The 23,297-nt window shown below is 34.0% G+C and overlaps 1 protein-coding gene across 1 annotated transcript in view; it reads right to left on the reverse strand.

The window, feature by feature from the left end:
- Positions 1-16,461: 16,461 nt before the first annotated feature.
- Positions 16,462-23,297, reverse strand: part of LOC100926778 (peroxisomal acyl-coenzyme A oxidase 3-like) — an 87,864-nt gene continuing 81,028 nt past the window's right edge. Inside the window, 3 exon segments of the mRNA XM_031943542.1 lie at positions 16,462-17,745; positions 19,825-19,911; positions 22,708-22,871. Coding sequence (XP_031799402.1) covers positions 17,626-17,745; positions 19,825-19,911; positions 22,708-22,871 — 371 coding nt within the window. The 3' untranslated portion in view covers positions 16,462-17,625.

Consider the following 23,297-nt stretch of genomic DNA (forward strand, 5'->3'; position numbering starts at 1 on the left):
TATGAATTTTAATTGTTCTTTAGAGTATTAGACCCAGGTAGGCAAGGATCCTGATTTGTTTTAACTACTGTCCCCTAATAGCTGATAGTAGTAGGGCCTTTAAATTTGAAACTTAAACTTTAAAGTTTTAAACTTTATTTCTTCCCATGATACAATGCCTTTTTTATTTAAATTATTAAGTACATTTCCTCCATTATTGATTTTCTGAATTTTATTTCCAAAATTGCCCTGCTAAAATGCACCTGTTGCCTGGGTGTACCTGTAATCCCTGCTGGTTGAGGCTGAGGCTGCTGGATTGCTTGCAAGTAAGCTTAGTTGAAGTAGTAGTGAAGAGGATAGGCTTTTCACACTAAGTTTGCTTACCAATATGGTGAGCCCTTTGGGAGGGAGTGAATCATGTTTAAAGAGAATTGAAGCAGGTCAAATTTTCTGTGCCAGTCAGCAGGGATTAGGCTCATGAGAAGCCACTGCACATAGGAAGATGTAGAGACTTAAATTTTAAAATGCACATATTATTTAAAAGAATAATACATTGATATTGATTAAACTATCAGATTAGTTAATATCTTTTAGATTATAGAGAGGGCAGTATAGGACATATAAATTGTAGTAGAAAAAAGGGGGCTGGAAAATTATGGAAAAGGAATACTAGAAGGTTGGTCTTAGAGAGTTATATAGAGCATTGAGCTTACCTGACTTTTCAGGCTCACACAGCCAAATTGTGTCAGCTGTGGAGTTGATCCCAAGTCTTCCATCTCCAAAGAGGAATGGATCCATTATCACATTGCCCTCTCAATTAGTAGGATTTAAAATTGAACTTTCTATGACACTTTAAGGTATAAAAATCAGGTTGTTAAAAGAATAAGTGTTTTTGCCTAATGTTTGAACTTACAGAAATAGTGTAGTTAGATAATCATAGCATTTAAATGTATTTTTATCTGGTAATAGATGCTTGTTAGTGATTGTGTAAAAATGATCTGTTTCTTGGACATCCAACACTTATTGAAGACTTCTTTATTTCTGGACCTGTCCCAAAGATGTACTTTGAGGCAGAGGAGTCTTGGGAGGATTAACTTGAGCCTTTATCCAACATGTAAAATCATGACAGTTGCTCTGGAGTGGCTCAAAACTTAACTAGTCTGGAAAGAAATGAGGAAGCTAGTAGCATTCACTGGGTAAATTATATTCAATTCTGGACTGCTACAATTTTGCCTATTCTTCCTTTTTAAAAAATTAAAAATGTTTTTCTCTAGTTAACATGCAAAAACATTTTTAGTTATCATGTTACAATCATTTTATACATATTTCTTTATGAGGAAAAAATCAGAACAAGGGAAAACCACGAGGAAGGAAAAAAAAAAAGAAAAAGAAAAACACGATTTACATTCAGTCTACAGTTCTCATTCTGAATGAAGCGGTGTTTTCCATCAAAGTTTTGGATTGTCTTGGATCACTGAACTGCTGAGAACCAAGTCTGTGATGCTAGATCATTACACAATTCTCCTATTGGTGTTACAATGCTTTCCTGGTTCTGCTTGTTTTGCTCAGCATCAGTCTTTCCCATCCTTCTAGGCCTTTTCAAATCAGCTTATTCATCATTTTTATAGAACAGTAATATTCCTTTACTTTCATTTACCATAACTTATTCAGCCATTCCCCAACTAATGGGCATCTACTCATTTTCAGTTCTTTGCTACCATGAAAACAGCTGTATCCTTTTCCTCAGTAGTTTGTCTGTTCTTCCTGCCAAGAAATATAAAGCAACTTTGCTTACAGATGCAGAAAGGTGATATCCGTTTCTATAGATATATAATCAGTAAAGCTTCATTAATCAGCTGTATATTCCTAAATTTGATATTGATTTAGTTTCTGAAAGAATGATATTTCAGAACTGATACAGCTCAGATACTGTAATTTATGGTTACAAAAGCTTTCAGAAGATTTTTTCACAGATCATCTCATCTAGTTTCCAAAATAATCTATAAGTGTCAGGAAAAAATATCTTTTTTTTTAAATAAAGAGCTTAAAAGCTATAAAAGGTTTCTTGACTTCTGCCTGAAAGTCTTCTACCAAATAAATGGTACAGGCAGAACAAAGAATCCAGAATTTTTCCTACTCTGTTGCCTTTTCACCATACCTTGCTGTCTTCTGATGAAAGTCTTTGAAAAATAATCTTGCCATTATTAGTTTTGTTTTAACAAAGGTTAAATTCTTTTGAATATTTGGGGACAGGGAAGAAAGGAGGAAATTTTCAAAAATAGATATTTCCTTGTAATAGAAAGGCCTAGGATGATGTTATTAAAAACAGAATTGCTTCACAGGAATAGTCTTGTGGCTTCATATTGCATTTATGAAATCAGTTTTTTAAGGCAATGTAATTTAATATAAGGAGAATAGGATTAAGCTCTTTTTAAAAAGCTTTTTTATTTTTAAAATATGTACATAGATAATTTTCATTATTTATCCTTAGAAAACCTTGTATTCAAATTTTTTCTCTCCTTTCCCTCACCCTCTCCCTTAGATGGCAAGTAATTCAATATATGTTAAATATGTACAATTCTTCTATACATATTTTCACAGTTATCATGCTGCACAAGAAAAATCAGATCAAAAGGGAAAAAAATGAGAAAAAACAAAAAGCAAGCAAACAACAAAAGATTGAAAATACTTTTTGTGAACCACAACCAGTTCCACATTCCTCTCTCTGGGTGCAGATGGCTTTTTATCACAAGATCATTTGAGATGCCTGAATCATCTCATTGTTGAAAAAAGCCATGTCCATCAAAATTGATCATCATACAATCTTATTGTTGCTACATATAATAATCTCTAGTTTTCTCACTTCATAGCATCAGTTCTGTAAATCTCTCCATATCTTTCTGAAATCAGGATGTAAACTCTTAAGGCACTTATTTTGACCACTATGCTTTACTAGCATGGAAAACATATAATACATTCTAGTTTTAGAAATTAAAAGAACCTTCAGAGATCATTTGGTTTAGGCTTTGAATTTCAAGGAGGCCCAGAAAGGTAAAAGCAAGCCATAAATAATGTGGATCTAGGCTCAAGTTTCAGTAATGGCTAGGAACAGTATTTATCTATGTCATGGATCTCTTATTATTCCCATTAGATTTTTAAAGTCTTTTTGAAGGACTCTTTTTTTTCAGAACTTGGCTGGTACTCTACATAATTCATGGTAATTGCTTAATAAATGATTGTTGAATAAATACATGAATATTCAGATTATTCCATTAAAAATCCTCTCTTCCCATTCCCCATTAAGAGGGCAGGAAACCAAACCCCTTTTATGAATATAATAGTTAAACAAAACAAATTTCTATATTGTCCATGTCCAAAATTTCTGCATTTTAAATCTATTACCTATCTCTCAGGAAGTAGCATAATTTATTATTTCCCAACAGATATGTTAGTGATTGCAATGGTTCATTCCTTTCATTTTTTATGGGAAAAGTAGCATGCCATTTTGCTCATCTGCTATAATTTGTTTAGGTGGTTATTTTCAGTTCTTTGGAAACTTCACCAGTTTTTGGAAACTACAAAAGATTTATTAGTAACATTTTGTACATAAAGTTATTTTCTTTTCATTATCTTTGAGGTTGCATGATATTGCTAGGTCAGGCCATATACAACTTAGTGTTTTTATGACATATATATATATATATATATATATATATATATATATAGTTCTCTTTTGAGTTTTCTTAGAGTCTCTGGAGGCAGCCTTCATTTCTGTTCAGTAATCACCACAAGTGCAGCCAGGGGTTAAAAGTCCAAATTCTTTACTGTCTCTTTCAAAGTCTTGTCTCCTTCCTGGGGCCAGTTAGCTTTCTTAGAGTCCTATCTCTTTTCTTGGTTCTGAGCTTGAGCTCCTGCCTCCTTCTCTGGCTTCTGAATTTCCCTGAATCAAAGATTTGTGCTGAAGCAGACATCACAAAGGTGGACAATGGAGTGATCTGTCTTTCTATCAGTACCCAAATAATCTTTCTTATACATATGAATATACATCTTCATGACACCCTGTTTAAAAGTCTCTAGTGGCAAGGGCAGTAAGTGACATATTGATTAGCATCAGCCTTGGAGTAGGATCTGTAAAATGAGATGAGAAGGAAATGGCAAAAGTACTCAGTATCTCCACCAAGAAAACTATGAGCATCATGGAGAGTTGGACATATCTGAAAATAAGTGAAAAAACAACAATGTGCTAGGTCACTATGCTAAGCTCTTTACAACTATTATATCATTTGGTCCTAGTGGATCAATAATGGCTTCCTGTTGTTTCTAGGATAAACTATAAACTTTTCTGTTTAGCTTGTAGGCTCTTTAAAATGACCTTTATCTCTCTTTTCATCCTCTACCTCTCTTTACACTTGATCCAGTGTAAACACTTTCTTCTCACACATTGCACTCTATTTCAAACCATCTCCTGCCTAGAATTCACTTAACTCCTTAGTATCCCTCTTACAGTCTCTCTTTTCCTTTTAATCACAGCTTAAGTCCCTCTTTCTGCCTGAAGATTTTCCTGATTCCCCAATTGCTAGTGCCTTTCTTCCCAAATTACCTTATATTAAACTATTTTGCTTGTATCTATTATTTTATTTTTTTTATTCATTTTATATTTATAATCTATTCATTTATATTTGTTTGTATATTTCTCTCCTTACCTGGCAAGGCTTTGTGAAGGACTTCTCATATGAAAATTTCAGTCCATTATCTCTTGACAGATGGATGATTTTCATAGATAAGTTGGTGAATATGAGCTTCATTTCAGCATTCATTAAATTCATAGCACTTTGCTTTAAAGTTCAGTGCTTGGAGCTAGACTAACAAAAATACCATGCCTTATGGGGCATTCAACATAGGCAATATGATATATATACAAATAACTATAATGTAAAATGACATATCCCAAGACCTCCCAGAGCATTTTGCCTATGTGCCTATGATGGCCCTTATTATATATTCATTTGAATTATGGTTAATTGTGTATATATTTTATCCCAGTATTTGACCATAAGTTCCATAAATATAGGATTCATGTGCTATCACAATTTATATTCTCCCAAAGTCCAACATAATGAGCTGTGTATGATGGGGTCTTTAAAAACGTTTGATCTATTGAAAAAATTCAATATAAAGGTGAAAATCATGGTTTTCATTTCTGACTCTGCCATCTGTGTGACCTTTTATCATTCATTACTCTTCTCTAAGTTTCAGTTTCCTCCTTCATAAAATTATGGGGTTGAATTAAATGACCTGGAAGTTCCCACCCTACTCCAACATTCTTAATACCTTTTGATTGTGACAAACTCATATTAACAACAATTTTGTACCCTTCCAATTTTTGGTCTAACTTCAAGTTGGATTAGAACAGATTTGATTTGTTCCTACAGTAACTTTTTGTACTTTTAACATAAGGTTCTCCAGTTATATAAGACAGAAACAATAATGTGTTATTGATTCATTAATGGAACACTGATCATAGTTTACTATTCTGATAGCTAATTTACCAGCTGCTAAGCTTTTTGCCCAACAAGGTGTCAGTGGCAAGGGAGATTAAAAACTAGTCAAGTTCTGTTTTAATCAATTTTTGGACATCAGAATGACATGTAAGTCATTTGGGATTACATTTAAATGAATCTATCATTCAGTGCACAGAGGGATTACTTTGCTTACTTATTGTAAAAGCTTTGTGTTCCTTTCCTCATTCCTCATCCGCTTAGCTCTGCTAAATTGCTCCCTGCTTCCTACCTAACTCCTCTTGCCCTAACCAAGACCCTGAAGTACAAATCCATTTATAGCAAAATGCATAACCACTGAACCAGAATATAATCAGAAGATGCATTTCTTTTGAAATAAGGTGGATTTTGTGATATATTTAGAATTCGTTAAAAAGCAGGTTAGCAAAACATTGTTATTTTGGGCCATACCACATATGGACAGAACTTTTCTAAAAAAACTCTTATATTTTAATACTTCAAAAATCTGGGATCCATCTGTGGTTTTCTCTCTACCAATGTAAATCACGACATCTTGGATATTTATTGAGTTGTTGTCCTCTCCTCAAAAAAAATCAAACAAATAAACCAAAATAACCTTCATTTATGAAGATGAATAAAATGCTCTCAGATCCAATGACGGCATTTCACTTTGATCCCTCATCAATAAACTCCATTGGGTCCCTATTAACTCTAGGATCAAATATAAAATTCTCTTTGACATTAAACCTCTTCACAACCATCTCCTACCTTTCTAGTTTTCTTAAATTTTATTCCTTTCCATATGTATTCTTCCATCTAGTGACACACAGGTCACCTTGCGGTTCCTTGTGAGGGCACTCCATCCCCAAACTCTGGACATTTTCACTGGCTGCCTCTCATGCTGGAATGCCCTTATCCTCCTGAGTCTTATGAGGTGATTCTAAATCCTGTCTCAGATCCCATCCTGTATATAGTTTGTTTGTACATAGTGTTTAATTATTATCTCCTCCATTAGACTAAGCTCTTTTGAGGGTAGATACTGTCTTTTTCCTTTCTTTATATCCCAGAACTTATAATGTCTGGCACACAGTAAAAGAATTTGATAAATGGTCTTTTAGAGAAGGATTTTTGTTGTGTGAAGATTTTACTTCCCTAACACAAATCTCTCATAACATAGCTTAAAAATGTCTTTGTTTTGGATGAGTTTTCCTCCATGAAGGTGGAACTACATTTTATATGAAGGTAATGTTGTGTATGTGTGTGTGTGTGTGTGTGTGTGTGTGTGTGAGATCCATGCCAACAATTCTCAAACTCTGGTCTCAAGTCTGATCAGAAACCTTCAGTATGTCATGGCTCTGTCCACTAAAATTCTCCCATTCAGAAAGGACCTGAAAAATACACAAGTACAATAAATTATTTAGGACCTCAAAGAACTTATTTATGTGGGTTATATCTATGGATATTTACCATGTTATAAATTAAAATCTAAAAATTTAGAAACATTTTCATTAAAATAATATTATAATTATATTTTGACATTAATACATTTAATAAAATAACTTTTCTTTAGAATTAATAAAAATACCATTATTTTACATATTTATGCAAATTTCTTTAATGTCTAGTTTAATAGAAGACAACTGGATTCTGTATCTGCTTTTTCATTTAGTCTGTTTTGATATATTGTTTTATTTGGAGTATATAAAGAAATCCAACTTCATAGATATGTACCTGGAAAAGGGAGAAACATTTTACTAATCAAATACTATTTTAGTATTATTATAAAATAATTTTCCCTTATGGATCCCTGAAAGGGTTTATGACACTCATAAGTCCACAGATTGTTCTTTAGAATTATTCTTCTAGATCATGTCATAGACCCTTCTTGATCCTCAGTTTCCTTTTCTGTAAAATGACAGCCATTGGATTAGATTGGCTAATGTTCCTTTCATTCCAGTACTGAAGATTGGGAGAAAAAAAATAGTTTTTTATATTCATTTTTAGTCATTTTTAAATTCAATTTTAAGTCAAAACAATCTCTTTGAAATCCAAATGAGCCTTTAAGATTTGAGCATCTTTATCAAATTGTAAAAATGTATCTGTATGCTGAGGAAACGAGCAGGGCCAGGAGATCATTATATACTTCAACAACAATACTATATGATGATCAGTTTTGATGGACCTGGCCATCTTCAACAATCGATGTACCAAATCAGCTCAATAGAACAGTAATGAATTGAACCAGATACACCAGTGAAAGAACTCTAGGAAATGACTATGAACCATTACATAGAATTCCCAATCCCTCTATTTTTGTCTGCCTGCATTTTATTTCCTTCATAGGCTAATAGTAAAGCTATTTCAAACTCTGATTCTTTTGCACAGCAAAATAATGATTTGGACATATATACTTATTTTGTATTTAATTTATACTTTAACATACTTAACATGTATTGGTCAACCTGCCATCATGGGAGGGGATGGAAGGAGGAGGGAAAAATTGGAACAAAAGGTTTGGCAGTTGTCAGTGCTGTAAAATTACCCATGCATATAACTTGTAAATAAAAAACTATAATAAAAATGTATCTGTAAAAATTAATTGAGAGTTTTTTGACTTCCAGTGGACCTGATTTATTCTTATTGAGGAAATAATGGAACTCTGATAGATATATTGACATGATAGAAATTCCCAAATGGAGATTAAATTCTACAGTACAAATTTGTCACATATATATGACAAAGTTTTAAAAATTTATCTTAAGTGATGGAGTAAATATGAATCAAAAGCCTGAGCTTCCTTGATTTAAACTCCATTAGAAAAAATTAGTGGGCTGTAATCAAAATAACTATACTTGGGGAAAAGGGAACTGTTCACTCAAAGGGATATTTAATTTCCTTTGTGACAAAAGTGAGGGTTTTATGATGAAAAATTGAAGGACGTGGGTCAGAATCTTGGGAACTCAGTGCTTAGTCATATAATAATAAATGGTTGAAGCAAAAGGAGGGACATTGCATTTTATTAAAAGTCTTTTAAAAGATGTGAAATGGAATAAGGTTCATTGTATGTCCTAAATTTAATTATTTTGCTCTGTCCCAAGTTAATTTGCATGCCACTGTCTGCTTATATATCCAATTCAACTTAGCATGTAATTATTGGCCTAGAATTATGCAAGGCATTGCTAGAAATGAAAAACATAATTGAGTTTCAGAACTGGAAGAGACAGGTCTATTCTTGCTGCCACCAGCCCTAGTTTAATCATCTCTCACCAGGACCATAATCACAATAGTAACAATTCACCTTTCTATCATATTTTGGAAATTTGTAAAATGTTGACTTTGTTTGCTTTTCACAACACTCCTAAAAAGTAGGGTAGAAGTAGGCAAGATAGTACCTTGTCCAGGAATAAGTAGAATAAGTGTAAAGTTGAGGAGGGCCTGACCCCAAACCCCCATACACTTTTCTGCTACCCCAAAACGTGAATCTAAGGAAGTTACTAACATTCCTTCAAGTGTGATTTTCTAAAGCAAAGTTCTGCTTGCTCTTATCTGGTCAGAAACCTTCAGTATGTCATGTCTCTATCCACTGGGGAATTGTGCCCACTCAGAAGGGACCTCACAAGTACACAGTTGACACGCGGATAAACTCATGGTTCTTACTGACTGCTCCCAGCAGTGATTCTGAACCCTGGACTCTGGTCTAACATATCAGGTCAGCCATAGACATGCAGGCTCAGGGTTCTTGACTTGAAATTCATGGACACTTTTCCCCTTAGATTTTACAGGTGCATAAACTTAGATGGGAAAAATTATAGCTTTGAAATGCAAATTAAAACATCTCTGAGATACCACCTCCATAGATTCAGAAAAAGCATTTGAAAAAATACAGCACCCATTCCTATTAAAAAATACTACAGAAGCATATAAATGAAGGGAGTTTTCCTTAAAATGATAAGCAGCATCTATCTAAAACCATTGAAGCATTATTTGATCCCAATAAAATCAGAAGTTGAACAAGGATGCCCATTATCACCACTATTATTCAATGTTGTAATAGAAATGTTAGCTTTAGCAATAAGAAAGAAAAAATTAAAGGAATTAGATTGGCAATGAGGAGATAAAACTATCCCTCTTTTGCAGATGATATGATAGTAATGTAGAGAACTTTATAAAAGATCAAAAACTACTTGGAAATGATTAATAGCTTTAGCAAAATTGTAGGATATTGAAAACTTCATACAAATAATTAGCATTTCAATATCTAACTAATAAAAGCCCAGCAGCAAAGAATAGAAAGAAAAATTCCACTTAAAATAAGTGAAGACAGAATAAAATATTTAGATGTCTACCTGCCAAGATAAATCCAGCAACTATATGAACACAATTACAAGACACTTTTCACATAAAGTCAGATCTAAATAATTGGAAAACTATCAAATGCTCATGGGAAGGCCATGCTAATATAATAAAAATGATAATTCTGCCTAACTTGGTCTATTTGTTCAATGCCATTCAATCAAACTGCCAAAAGTATAATAAAATTCATCTGGAAGAACAAAAGGTCAAGAATATCAAAGAATTGATGGGAAAAATACAAAATTGGTTTCCTTCAGAACCAGGCTTAAAACTGAATACTATAGCAGCAGTCATGAAATCATGGTACTGGGGCAGCTAGATGCACAATGGATAAAGCACCAGTCCTGAAGTCAGGAGGATCGGGTTCAAATGTGATCTCAGACACTTTAACGACTTCCTGGCTATGTGACAGGTAAGCATCTAACCCCAAATGCCTCAGCAAAAAAACAAAAACAAAAACAAAAACAAACAAAAAAAGCAAAGACCAAAAACAAAGAAACAAACAACAACAACAACAAAACCACAGTATTGGCTAGAAACAGGGTGATAGATCAATGTAATGGGCTAGAATACATATAACACAATACTTAATGAGTATAATAATCTATTTAATAAACCCCAAAATTCTAGCTTCTGGGATAAGAACTTATTGTTTCCCAAATTTGCTGAGAAAGAGGAAATAATATGTCAAAACTCAGCTTAGATCTATATCTTATACCCCTATACCAAAATAAGGTCTAAATGGGTACATGATTTGGGTGTAAAGCTGGGAGAAAAATTAACACCAGTATTTCTGATAAAGACCTCATTTCTAAAATATATAAAAACCTGCCAAATTTGCAGAATACAAGTCATTCCCAGTTGATAAATATTCAAAGGATATGAACAGTTTTAGATGAAGAAATTAAAGGCATCTATAGTCATATGAAAATATGCTCTAAATCACAATTGATTAGAAAAATGCAAATTAAAAGAAGTGTGATGTACCCACCTCACATCTCTCAGATTGGCTGACAAGAAAAGGTAGATAACTGGGAGGGATGTGGGAAAAGTAGGATACTAATCCATTGTTGGTGAAGTTGTGAAATGATCCAACCATTCTGAAGCAATTTAGAACTATGCCTAAACTAGAATTATACATAAAACTGTGTATACCTTTTGATCACAATGTCTCTAATGGACCTATATCTCAAGGAAATCATAAAGAGGAAAGTGCAAAATGTTTGTAGGAGCTCTTTTGGTGGTAGCAAAGAATTAGAAAATGAGTGAAATCTGTTGAAGTGGGGAATGGCCAAATAAATTATGAGTATATAGATTAATGGAATATGTTATTCTATAAAATGATAAGCACAATGATTTCAGAAAAGCCTGGGAAGACTTACATGAATTCTTGCTAAGTAAAAGTGAGCAGATCCAGGAAAACATTGTACCCTTACCAAGAGCTATATTGTTGCTCTTCTCAGTGATACAGTGATCCAAGGCAGTTCCAATAAACTAGTTTTTTTTTTTTTAACATTTCCATAAGTCATGTTGTGAAAAAATATAAATCTCCCATACTAATAAAAAAGTCAAGAAAAATATTTGATTAAGAAAAGACAAAGAGAGAAAGAGAAAGGAAAGAGGAGTAGGGGAGGAAGGAGGAAGAAGAACAGAAGGAGAGAAAAAAGCAGTAAGAGACTGAATGCTTTAATCTGTATTCAAACATAATCAGTTTCTTCTCTGGGTATGGATAGATTTTTCATCATAACTCCTTCAGGTAGTCATGGATCATTATACTACTGAGACAGCAAAGATATTTACACTGATCATCCCAGAACATTGTTACTACTTTGTATACAGTATATTTTGCTTTGTCTGAGTTCATAGAGGAATTTCCAGAATTTTCTGAGAGCATCCTGCTCATCATTTCCCATAGGATAATAACATTCTATGAAATCACATACCACATTTGTTCAGCCATTTCCCAATTGATGGACATCCCTCAATTTCAATTTTTGCCCTAGGAAGAGTTCCTACAAATATTTTTGTACATATAGGTCTTTTCCTTTTCTTAAAAAAATCTTTTGATATTTGTGCCAAGTACTGGTATTGTTGGGTTAAAGAACATGTATGAATTCATAGCCCTTTGGGCACAGATCATATCTTTGGATCATTTATCAATGGGTCATGGCTCTTTTTTTAATAAATTTGACTCAGTTCCCTCTGCCTTATCAGAGAAACCTGCTTCAAAATTCTTTTTACAGTTACTATTGCTAACTGTTCCCCTCCCATTCTATCCTTTCTCCTTTCACTTTTCCATCCTGAAAAGTGTTTTGCTACCTCTCATTTTCCTCCCCATTATGCCCTCTCTTTTACCAGTCACCCCTTCCTGTTCCCATTTCTCTCCTCCTAGCAGGATAGATTTCTATACCTGTATTGACTGTGTATATTATTTCCTCTATGGCCAGTTCTGATAGAATAAGGTTCACTTAGTCCTATTCTCCTCCCCTTTTTCCCTCAACTTTTAAAAGTTTTTTTAAATTATAATAACTTTTATTATAGAACCCATGCCAGGGTAATTTTTACAACATTATCCTTCACTCACTTCTGTTCCGATTTTTCCTCTCTCTACCCCACTCCCTCCCTAGATGGCAAGCAGTCCTATATATATTAAATATGTTTGCAGTATATCCTAGATATAATATATGTGTGCAGAATTTGTATTCAGAAAGGTAGAAATAACCCATGAAAGAAAAACAAAACTGCAAACAGTTTACATTCATTTCCCAGTGTTCTTTCTTTGGTGTAGCTGCTTCTGTCCATCATTGATCAATTGAAACTGAGTTAGGTTTCTTTGTCAAAAATCCACTTCCATCAGAATACACCTTCTATACCGTATTGTTGTTAAAGAGTATAATGACCTCCTGGTTCTGCTCATTTCACTCAGCATCAATTCATTAAAGTCTCTCAGGCCTTTCTGAAATCATCCTGTTGGTCATTTCTTACAGAACAATAATATTCACAACATTCATATACACAATTTCAACCATTCTCAATTGATGGGCATCCACTCATTTTCAGTTTCTAGCCACAACAAACAGGACTGCCATAAACATTCTTGCACATACAGGTTCCTTTCCTTTCTTTAGTATCTCCTTGGGGTATAAGCCCTCTCCTTGGAGTATAAGCCCAGTAGTAGCACTCTTGGGTCAAAGGTATCACAGTTGGATAACTTTTGAGCATAATTTCAGATTGCTCTCCAGAATGTTTGGATTCGTTCACAACTTACCAACAATGCATCACTGTCCCAGTTTTCCTGCATCCCTCAACATCCATCATTTTTCCTGTCATTTTAGTCAATCTGACAGGTATGTATGTATCTCAGAGTTGTCTTAATTTGCATTTCTCTGATCAATAGTGATTTGAAAAGTTTTTGTTTTTTATGTTCACTTTTTTTTTTGTTTCCCATGGTTTTCCCTTTTGCTCTGATTTTCTTTCCCAACATGATTCATAGAGCAATGTGTATTAAAATTTTAAAGCTTTCTCTTGTCTCTTTTTTATGGCAGAAAATTTACACCATCCCACTTCTCCCTTTCTCTTTCTCCCAGTACATTCCTCTCTCATCCCTTTCCAATAAAGTTTGGATGGAAAATCTCATTCACATCTAGAGAGAAAACTATGAAGATTAAATATGAACTAAAACATACTGTTTTCACTTTTTTTCTTTTGTTTTGTTTTTTCTTTCTCATGATTTTTCTCTTTTTTTCTAACATGACTCACATGGAAATATGTTAAAAATAAATATACATATATAACCTTTATCAGATTGTTTGCTAGTGTTGGGAAGGGAGAGTAGGAAGGAGGAAGAAAAAATTTAGTCTTTACAATTGCAAAGTTGCAAACCATATTTACATGTAATTGGAAAAATAACAACTATTAAAATAAAATTAAAAAGAAAAAAATTATGTCTTTGTTTCAATATAATTTATTTCCTTTGGGAAAATGAAGGATGGTTTAGGATTTTTTGAAACAATATTCCTAGAGGCACTGTCACTAATCAGGAAACTGAAAAAACAAAAAGACTTCATTAGATGATTTCTGGCTTAGGAAGCAAGGTGATTGTGAAAGATGGATTGTGGAGAAAATGGCAGGACAGAAAGGAGGGAGGATGGACATTGGAAGCCTCTCAAAATGCTTTTTGAGTATTGGAAAATTTGGAAGCCTCTACTGACTTATACATATACTGGCTTTAAGGTTTGCAACATACTTAATATATTTATCTGATTTTATCCTCATGATAACCTTTTGTGAAAGGTTATTATTACAATGATTTTGCAAATGCAGAAACGGAGATGGAGGGAGGTTCTGAATTGATGAGGGTCATTATGGCTAGTAAATGTTTAAGACAGAATTTGAATCTAGACCACTAGACTATCTACCTGTCTCTGTCAGACATGAGTTCTGGGTTGGGGGCAAAACTTCTGCTTCTCTAGAGTGTAGAGTGTTTCTATGAGATGAAGTTGTAAAGATAAGCTTGTGGAGGGCTTTCAATGCCATTGAGAGAAAATATCATTTTTGTAAGCAGTAGTAAGCCATTGATGATTTTTTGAATAGGGCAATCGTGTGACAAAAGAAAGTTTTTATTGAATGCCTCCCTTCTATCCCTAACTATGAATTTTTGTCATCCTCACTTAGACAACATGGTGTCCAAATGCAGCAAAAGTCATGCCAGAATTAGAAGTACGTGTTCTAATGTGTCTTGGGAAACTTGTGCACAGATTTAACATCCAGGGGCCTCTTCAGTTTGACCCCTGCCTTCTCCTCCTCCTCCTGTGATGAACATTGCTCCAGCTAGATTAGTGCTCTCCACAATGGCCCACCCCAAGCCTTTATTCATGCTGGTCCCTAGCCTGGAATCTCCCCCATCCCAAATCCAATAGAACATGTGTAAAGAAACCAGAAGATTTGTTGACAAATCCAATAAGTATAACCACAAGACACCAAAGTGTTCATTTGTATGTGTGTGTGTGTGTGTGTGTGTGTGTGTGTGTGTGTGTAAACTTAGATGCTATGGAAAGATGTGTGGCGGGCATTTGGCTGCACATATTACCCAAAATGTTTTGCATGGAATAAGTCATATAAAGGACAATATCTAGTCTATATAAGGAAAAGGAGGGAAGGGTCACGTAGCAAGAGTGAAATTCAAGAAGTGGGCAATTCAGTATTTCACTGTCATGCACAAAATTATAAAAACAGACACATATTACCCCCTCCCTCTGCCATAGTGGGAGTGCGACAGAACATGTATAAAGAAACCAGAAGATTTGTTGACAAATCCAATAAGTATAACCACAACACACCAAAGTGACTGTACCATCCCAGTCAAGCATTCTCATCTGATTTACTTTTGCTTCATAAATTCCCAGATGCGTTGGGCTTTTTTGGTGTTTGTAAGCTACACCTGAGCAGCTTGTTTACACTTGAGTATAAAAGGATGTCTCTCTTGTATAGCACTGAGTCACTCAAGTTCACTGTGCAATCATCACTGCAGAACCGGCCAACCCCTGCTTACTGCCAGGCCCCAGAACCACAGCAATGGCATCCTGGATGGCCATGTCACAAACTAGTCTATAGAAGCTCCCTGTATTCTTTGTTGTGATGTAAGTAAATCATAGTTGGGTGATTTCTCTGAACATGAGAGTCTCTCTGCCTTGAATTCACCAATTAAACATTCTATTTCTTCTCTGCAACTTCTATTCACTGGTTCCAGTTCTTTCCACTGGAGTCAGACATAAGAAATATAATTCCTGTGGCCCTCCTGGTGCTAGCTCTTGGAGCCCTGTTTTTTCCAGGCTAGACATCCCTTATTCCTTTAATAAATCTAGCATGGTTATTAGCCTCTCACTATCCTGATTGCCTTTCACTGATATTCTTCAGCCTAATAAAGGTCAGAGAAATCTAGACTTGAGAATGGTTTGAAATGGGAATTGGGAATTCCCAACTATGAATGTAATTGGAAATGTAATTGTAATTCAAAATAAGAGATTGTTTTTCAAAAAGGATAAAAATGAAATTATTCACCAAGTAGTCCTCATGTGCTAAGTCCCAGAGAGGGCCTTCACCTGCTCCATCAACCTTGAACAACTCCTTTGTCCTATCTAGGCTTCTGTTTCCTCTTCTATACCATTAGGGAAATGGACTGGATGATTTGTAATCTAATGCTTTCCATTTAGAACTTATGGGTTTTGGGAAAAAAGCGTCCTTTGAAAAATGAGGAACAAAGGAACACAAATCACAACTTCCACTTGAAGAAAAGGCTGAGTCTAACCAAGAAGGACCATTTTGGTCTTAGTCCTAGCTGGAAATTTAATCAGTACTATTTACTGCTATAGATGCAATGATGTCCAAGAGATATCAGAAATACAAACATAAATGAAATTAAAGTAAAAAAAAAAGATGTCTTTTATCTAATTAATTTGGCTTTATCATTATTCAATTTGTATCATATTTAATTAGAATTATGTACAATTCCAATCATTTCAATTCTATTAATTTAGGATTTATAGAAAATGAACCTAGTCTGAAATTACCTTTGCATTACTTATGGAGAACAGGTTATTAAACAAATGAGTACTCTAAACAAAATAGCAATAGATTTATTTTAGTTGATGAAGAGAAGAAACACGTTTAATGAATGAAGGGAACAAAGGAATATAATGAATGTCTCAAATTAGCAATGATCTAGCAAATGAGCTCTAGATTTCTTCTCTCTTCTTAAAGACATTTTCTTGATGGTTAGTTCCAGTTAAATGCTTAAAAGCAATGAAACCACAATGCTTCCTCAAATCCATAATTCAGACTTTGTGTTTCCTTATTTAGTGCAGATTAATGAAATTGAATTGCAATGATTAGGTAAAAGAAGCTAATCTAGATTTAGAATAAATCTCAAACAGCACAAGGAATTCAGTGAAGTAGACATTCCCAGATTGATTGAAGAGAGCAAAGGCCTGGAATCCCTGGACATGGAATAAATGTTTGCTAAGCACCAACTTCCCACAAGGCACATACCCCATACTTTCCACTTTCCAAGTTCTTGCTCTTGTGGAATGTTCTCCATTGTTACCTCTCCCTGTTATATTCTTCAAATGCTAACTCCTCCATTAAGTCTTCATTGACTTGCCCTACTTGGAAGTGATGTCTCCTTACATTTATTTCACAGCATCTTGAATTCTTTTTTTACTTGTACCATACTCTAAGATGAATTATTTTTATCTATATAAATATTTTATCCAGACTCTATTAGACTAAAAGTTCCTTGAAGGACTTTTTCTTTTTTATATTTGTTATCTCCCTCAGGAATTATTATAATAAATTTCACAAAGAAGGCACTTAATATGAGTGACTATGATCAACAGATTTAAATAAAAAAATTGTGTGAAGTTCAAATAATCTAAGTAAATCTCAATCTAAATAGTCTGTTCACTTATCAAGGACAATATACTTTACCATGTTTCCATTTTATGTAGCAAATCATGATAAGCATAAAATTATAACGGTAAATTATAAATTATCCTATGCAAGGAAGCAAATACTGCTAAACAAGATTGGTGTGTGTCCAGAATTGATTGATAAGAACAGATGTGCTGTCCTGGGAAATAGTGGTGCTGTTCAAAGTCTTCTGTATGTAGTCAAATAGGATGCCAGAATGATAGCCCTCCGAGAGTGGATCTTTGTAGAAAGGATGCAAGTGCTCAAGGATAAATGTCCAAGTGGTACCTTAGCATTCATGCTCAATCTAGAGTTTTGATTTCAAACTTCCTATGGTAGGTTTATAGGTAGAAAATTCAGCCCACCATGATGCCCTCTCTAGGACTTTCTTTCCCTGAAGGACAGTGGTCCAGAGGTTTTTATATAGCTGCAAAAAAGAAACACATTGTTCAAATGGTTGAATATATAAGTAATTCTTACCTCCTAGCTCAAACTTTTGTTGAAATTACAAAAAATTTGGTACTGGCAGGTTATTAGGATAACTTTAAAATGTTTAACTAATAATAAATCTTTAGTCCTAGAAAAAAAAGATTGAAATGAAGTCACAAAATACAGTATATGAAGACAAGAGCAAATATAAGGTAAGAAAAGTGTGACAGTTTACTAGGGAAAAAAAGATCTCAGGGTTTTAGTGGATCACAAGCAAAAGATGTCAATATGATGTTAGCCAAAAACAAAACAAAACAACAAAAACATGTGATCTTCACTATAATGTTCACAAAGTGGAAGGTAATAAATCCCACTGTACTCTACCGTGGGTGGAAATATCTGAAATACTATATTCAGTTTGGGGTACAGGTACTGATAGGGTGAAGAATGGCCAGCCAGAAGAACACAGCCAGATGAGTGCTGAGGTTACATCATGTGAGAATGAAGCGTGGCCTTGACAAGTGAAGACTGGGGAGGGAGGGGAAAGGAGTTGTCTTCCAGCATCTGATGGGATACAATGTGAGAGAGATTTAATTTGGACTCTTTGGCTCCATAGGACAAAACTAGCAGCAATGGGTGGAAATTGCAGACAAACATATTTAGGTTTGATGTCAGGGAGGAAAAACCCTTCCTAACAATTACAACTACCCCAAAGTGGAATGGGCTGCTTTCCATATTTTTACACAAAGTCTGGATAATTACTTGCTGGGGACACAGCAGAGGGAATTTTTGGTTAATTAAAATCTGGACTAAATGTGCTCTGGAGTCCCTTCCAGCATGGAACATCTATGATTTTTGAGTTTTTATGATAGCAGCCCCTTTTCATATCTAACATAGACTATCACCGAATTTCGACACATTAACTTAATTTAGTAAAAATATGTGTAGCACCAAATTCGGGTTACGTCTCTCTGAGAAAGGCATCCTTTATCTAGTCCTAACAATGTGGTTTTCATGTCACACACGTTTTCTCTACACAGCTTGGGCCGAGTAAGACAGTGCAGCCACAAACTCAGGGTTGCCTTGGCTACGTTCTCAGAACCACAGGATCAGAGACTGTGGAGCTGGAAGGAACTTAAGAGATCATTGCAAATGCCTCATTTTATAGATGAAGGGATGAACACCCAAGGAGCAGATGGAGCTACACTGCGTCTTCATTCACTATTTTAGTCATTACACATTATTCCTAACTGAAACTGTCAATCAGGTTAATAAACATGTAAAGCAAACTTTCAATGAACACTGGGACTTACAGTTAATTAGATATTAATGAGTCAGAAAATATCAGTTTGAATAGCATATAGGCCTCTGGCTGGTCTAAATAATTCTGCTTATAAGAAACTACTATTTCCATGCAGGATCCTACTTATTATCTACCTTCAATAACATCTAAGGTTCTTTTTATCTTACATATGTTTCCATCAACCTCTCCTCCTAGTATCCTCTTTTTTTCCAATTTTGTTTATTTTTCATTTTCCTGTACATATGAGCTTTGTCTTTTACTTCACATGTTACAAACTAAATGTTTTATTTTACAATTAGAAGGATTACTCTTGATTTGTATTTAATATGGACTCCCCACTCAAGAGCACATGGTTAAATTATCAATTTCAACAATTTGTCTTTTTTAAACAATATCCAGTAATGATCTGATCATTAGTTGTTACTGGGTTTAATATGAACTCTTCACCCAGGAACACATGGTTAAATTTTCAATCTCAACACAGTTTGTTTAAATCACATCCAGTAATAATTTGATCATTGATTGTGTTTTTGCTCAGAACTGTGAATCTGAGAGCTGCAAGGAATCCTGGAGGACACAAGAACAGCCTCTCATTTGCACAAGACTTCAACCACCTGTGATTGCACCAGTGTGAGTGTTCCCTCCACTAATGCAGATAGCAGCCCTTACACTCTCTTTGAGAACAGCTGTGGCCAACCTTTAAGTTCTCAATTTCCTCATTTGCCCATTTCTATAAGTTATTTTTTCCAAAACAATGAAAGATTTCCTCTTTACCTCGCCATTGGCCCTGCCAATTGGTGAGTTCAGAATGAAGTCTGGAGGAGCGATGACATCTACCAGGGCAACTGCATCATCTTTCAGCTGTTTGAAAACAAAAGTTTGTAAACTTGGCAGTTCCTTGGGGTCTCAATGGTTACCAGGGAGTAAAAGAATTGCAATAGAGTTGTTGTCACACTCCACCGGCAATTGAAGCACTCACACACAGATCCATTATGAACATATTATCTCCTTATTGGCCTGGATAACAGATTCCGTTAGTTTGCATTTTAATATTTTTACCATATTGTCCTTTACTTATTTTCAATGAGGCCTGACACATTCATACAAATGATTTCTTTGCAACTCATTAATTTTTTTTTACAATTGTCTTCCTGGTCTTGTCTCTTTTGACTCTTGTTTTACAGGTACTCTCTGTTTTAGTTAGAAGAGATGTGAAAAAAGATGTTTATGACCAACTGGTAAAGTAATAAAAAGAAATGGTCCATGATCATCATTAATGTTTTATTATTCAGTCATTATCTCACCATTATTCAAAATGACAAATAAAATCTATATAGGAAAACCCCGAGGAATTCCCTTTAAATGCAAAAAGATTTTAAAATATTTTATTGTATCATTAAAATGAATTGCTCTAATACAAAAAATGGGGTTATGAATAAAGTTTTAGGTCTGGTCTGTAACTACCAACTTAATACATAATACTTCAAACGAATTACATAAAGTAGAATATAATAAATGAAATAAAATTGGATATTCATATTACTTATTTTTATACTAATATTTAAGCATTTCACATTTTATTTTTGATGGACAGACACAAATGAAATAAAAATAACAATTTTCATCTTTTTCGTGGTGAATAGATACTACTGAGCTTCCTTTCTTCTGTTTTTCTAGCAGTAAGTTGATTTTTCTTTTCTTTTCTTTTTCTTTCTTTCTTTTTTTTTGCTGAGGCAATTGGGATTAAGTGACTTGCCCAAAGTCACACAGCTAAAAAATGTTAAGTGACTAAGAACAGATTTGAACTCAGGTCCTCCTGACTTAAGGACTGCTCTATCCATTGCACCATATAGTTGTCCCAGTAGATCGAATTTTCACTGAATCACACATAGCACCTTGCCTTTCTCCTTTATTATTCACAACAGCATAGGTTTCCAAGATACAAAGCCGGGAGTTAGAGAAACAGCCTGAGATTATAAAGCAACTAGTCCACATAAAAAACTGAATCAAACACCATGGTCTAATTAATAATATAATGAACTAGGAACTATCAAAACAGAAGAACTTAAAAAAAATTCTAATAGAAAGCTTAAAATTGTATTTGTCTTGCTTAGATGTGTGTGTGTGTGTGTGTGTGTGTGTGTGTGTGTGTGTGTATTTTTTAAGAGCTACTCCAAAGCATATAATATGAAAAGTTAAAATCTTCCTATTTTAAATTTTACATAAACAAAAGAGTATGGGATACAAATTGAGACATTAGCATTACCCTAAATAGTGGCTGGGATTCAAAAATGAAATCCTTTTTAAGGAAACCAAAACTATAAGCATTAACCAAAAAGTAATTTCATAAGAAATCTAAAATTGTATTTACTATAAAAAATTGTGTTTTGACTATTCCTTCAATTTATAGTTTTTTTCATAAACATTTTCTTTCTAAGTATAGGCTACACTGAATTTATTTTAATGATTTGAGAAATAAGTAGAATCTATATTTAACCAAATGGCATATTCTTTCCAGTCACGAATAGTACACAAATATTTATTCATGTTTCGGATCCATGCATAAACTGAACACAAAGAAATCATTTTTTATTTTCATGATAATAACTTTAAAGAAATGAAAAACTTGTGCTATCTTGCCAATGAACCTTTAAAATGGCATCAAATAATGTTGGTAGATGTTTAATTTTCATTTTTACTCATCAGAGTAAAACAATAATACAGTAAAAACTTGTTCTGGAAATTGGATACTTTGCTTAAACAAATTTTAGGGCTAATTGAAACTCTTCTTTGAAAACTGTGTTGAAAATCTTTAAACATAAATTAATACTTTTTTCTGTCTCAGCTCAAAGTATAATAAAAATAATTTAATTTTGAGAATTAAATAAATTAAAGTACCTGAAGATATGACATCAAAAGAGTATCAAACATAACTGGAGGGAGGAGAGGAAGCATCATATAGTAATAAGAATGCTGAAGACAGAATCTGTATACCTGTGTTAAAATTGTGTCTTTGCTATGAAATTTCTGAGTCCTTGTGACTAAGTAAATTCTTCATTCTAAACCTTATTCCTTCTTCTATACAAGAGAAGGTTGGGCTACACAATCTCTTAAAATCTCTTCCAATCCTACCATCCTGTGATGGTTAATGCAGACACTGTAGGAATTTGATCTGAAAATAGTATCAGTTTTCTCATTATCCCCAAAGAGTACCTGACTAGGACCTGGGAGACTTGGATTTCAGCTTCAGATCTGTTGCTGGCCACTTTGAATGATCCAGGGCACATTCATTTATTTCTTTGGGCCTCAGGTCTGTAAATGAGGATGGTTGTACTAGATGACCTTAAAGAGTTCCTCTCTAGCTCTGGTAGCTAATGTTCTAAAAACCCTTCCCATTTTGAAATTCTATCTTTCAAATATCCTTAGAAGGGCCCTCAGCCTTTGTTCTAAGGGCCTAATAGTCTATAAAAGTATGAGCATTCTATGAACATTAGTTATGTGACTCAACTACTGATTTAAAATTTTGTGTAGTTTTGTTGTTGATTTTCCTTAAAAGTTAAATGTGCTGAAAAGTTCTGGTGAATTTAGAGTTCCGTTTGACTACCATTTACCACATAATGTTATTAATACTCAGCACTAGAAGTTAATTGGACTTACCTTTGCGCACAGGTCCAAAATAGCATTCTTTATCACTTTACCTGCTTGTTCACCAGAAAAATATCCACCTGCAAATATATATAGCATACATACACATACAGTAACACGGATAAGAATGGAACATATTTTAAAAATTATCCTGGATCCTAAATTAAGGATAGTTTTTAAATATTAATATGACCTTGAAGATTATTTTCCAAATTATTAGGCCTATAAAAGTACTATTTATTCTGCAAAATGTTTTTTGCCTGACCCAGTAATCAGCTTCATTTCCCCCATAATTTAACCTGTCTTTGTTTCATTAGAAACAATATCAATAACTTCTTCTATTTTTATACTGCTTTACATTTTCATATCTGGTATTCCAATTGAACCTCACAAAAACCCTCTGAAGGATGTAAGGCAGGTTTACCATTTCTATTTTTTATAAGATGAAAAAGCTTGAGTAATTTTCATAAGGTCCCAAAACCTGGATTAAAATCTAGGTTTCCTGATTCCTAGTTCATTGTTCTTTTCCAACAACAGTTCCTCTTCAAGGCTATGAAAATCAAATTGAGAGATTCTTAACTTAGGGTCTGTGAACCTGATTG

The sequence above is a fragment of the Sarcophilus harrisii genome, chromosome 6, assembly GCF_902635505.1.
Source record: "Sarcophilus harrisii chromosome 6, mSarHar1.11, whole genome shotgun sequence".
Classification (NCBI taxonomy): domain Eukaryota; kingdom Metazoa; phylum Chordata; class Mammalia; order Dasyuromorphia; family Dasyuridae; genus Sarcophilus; species Sarcophilus harrisii.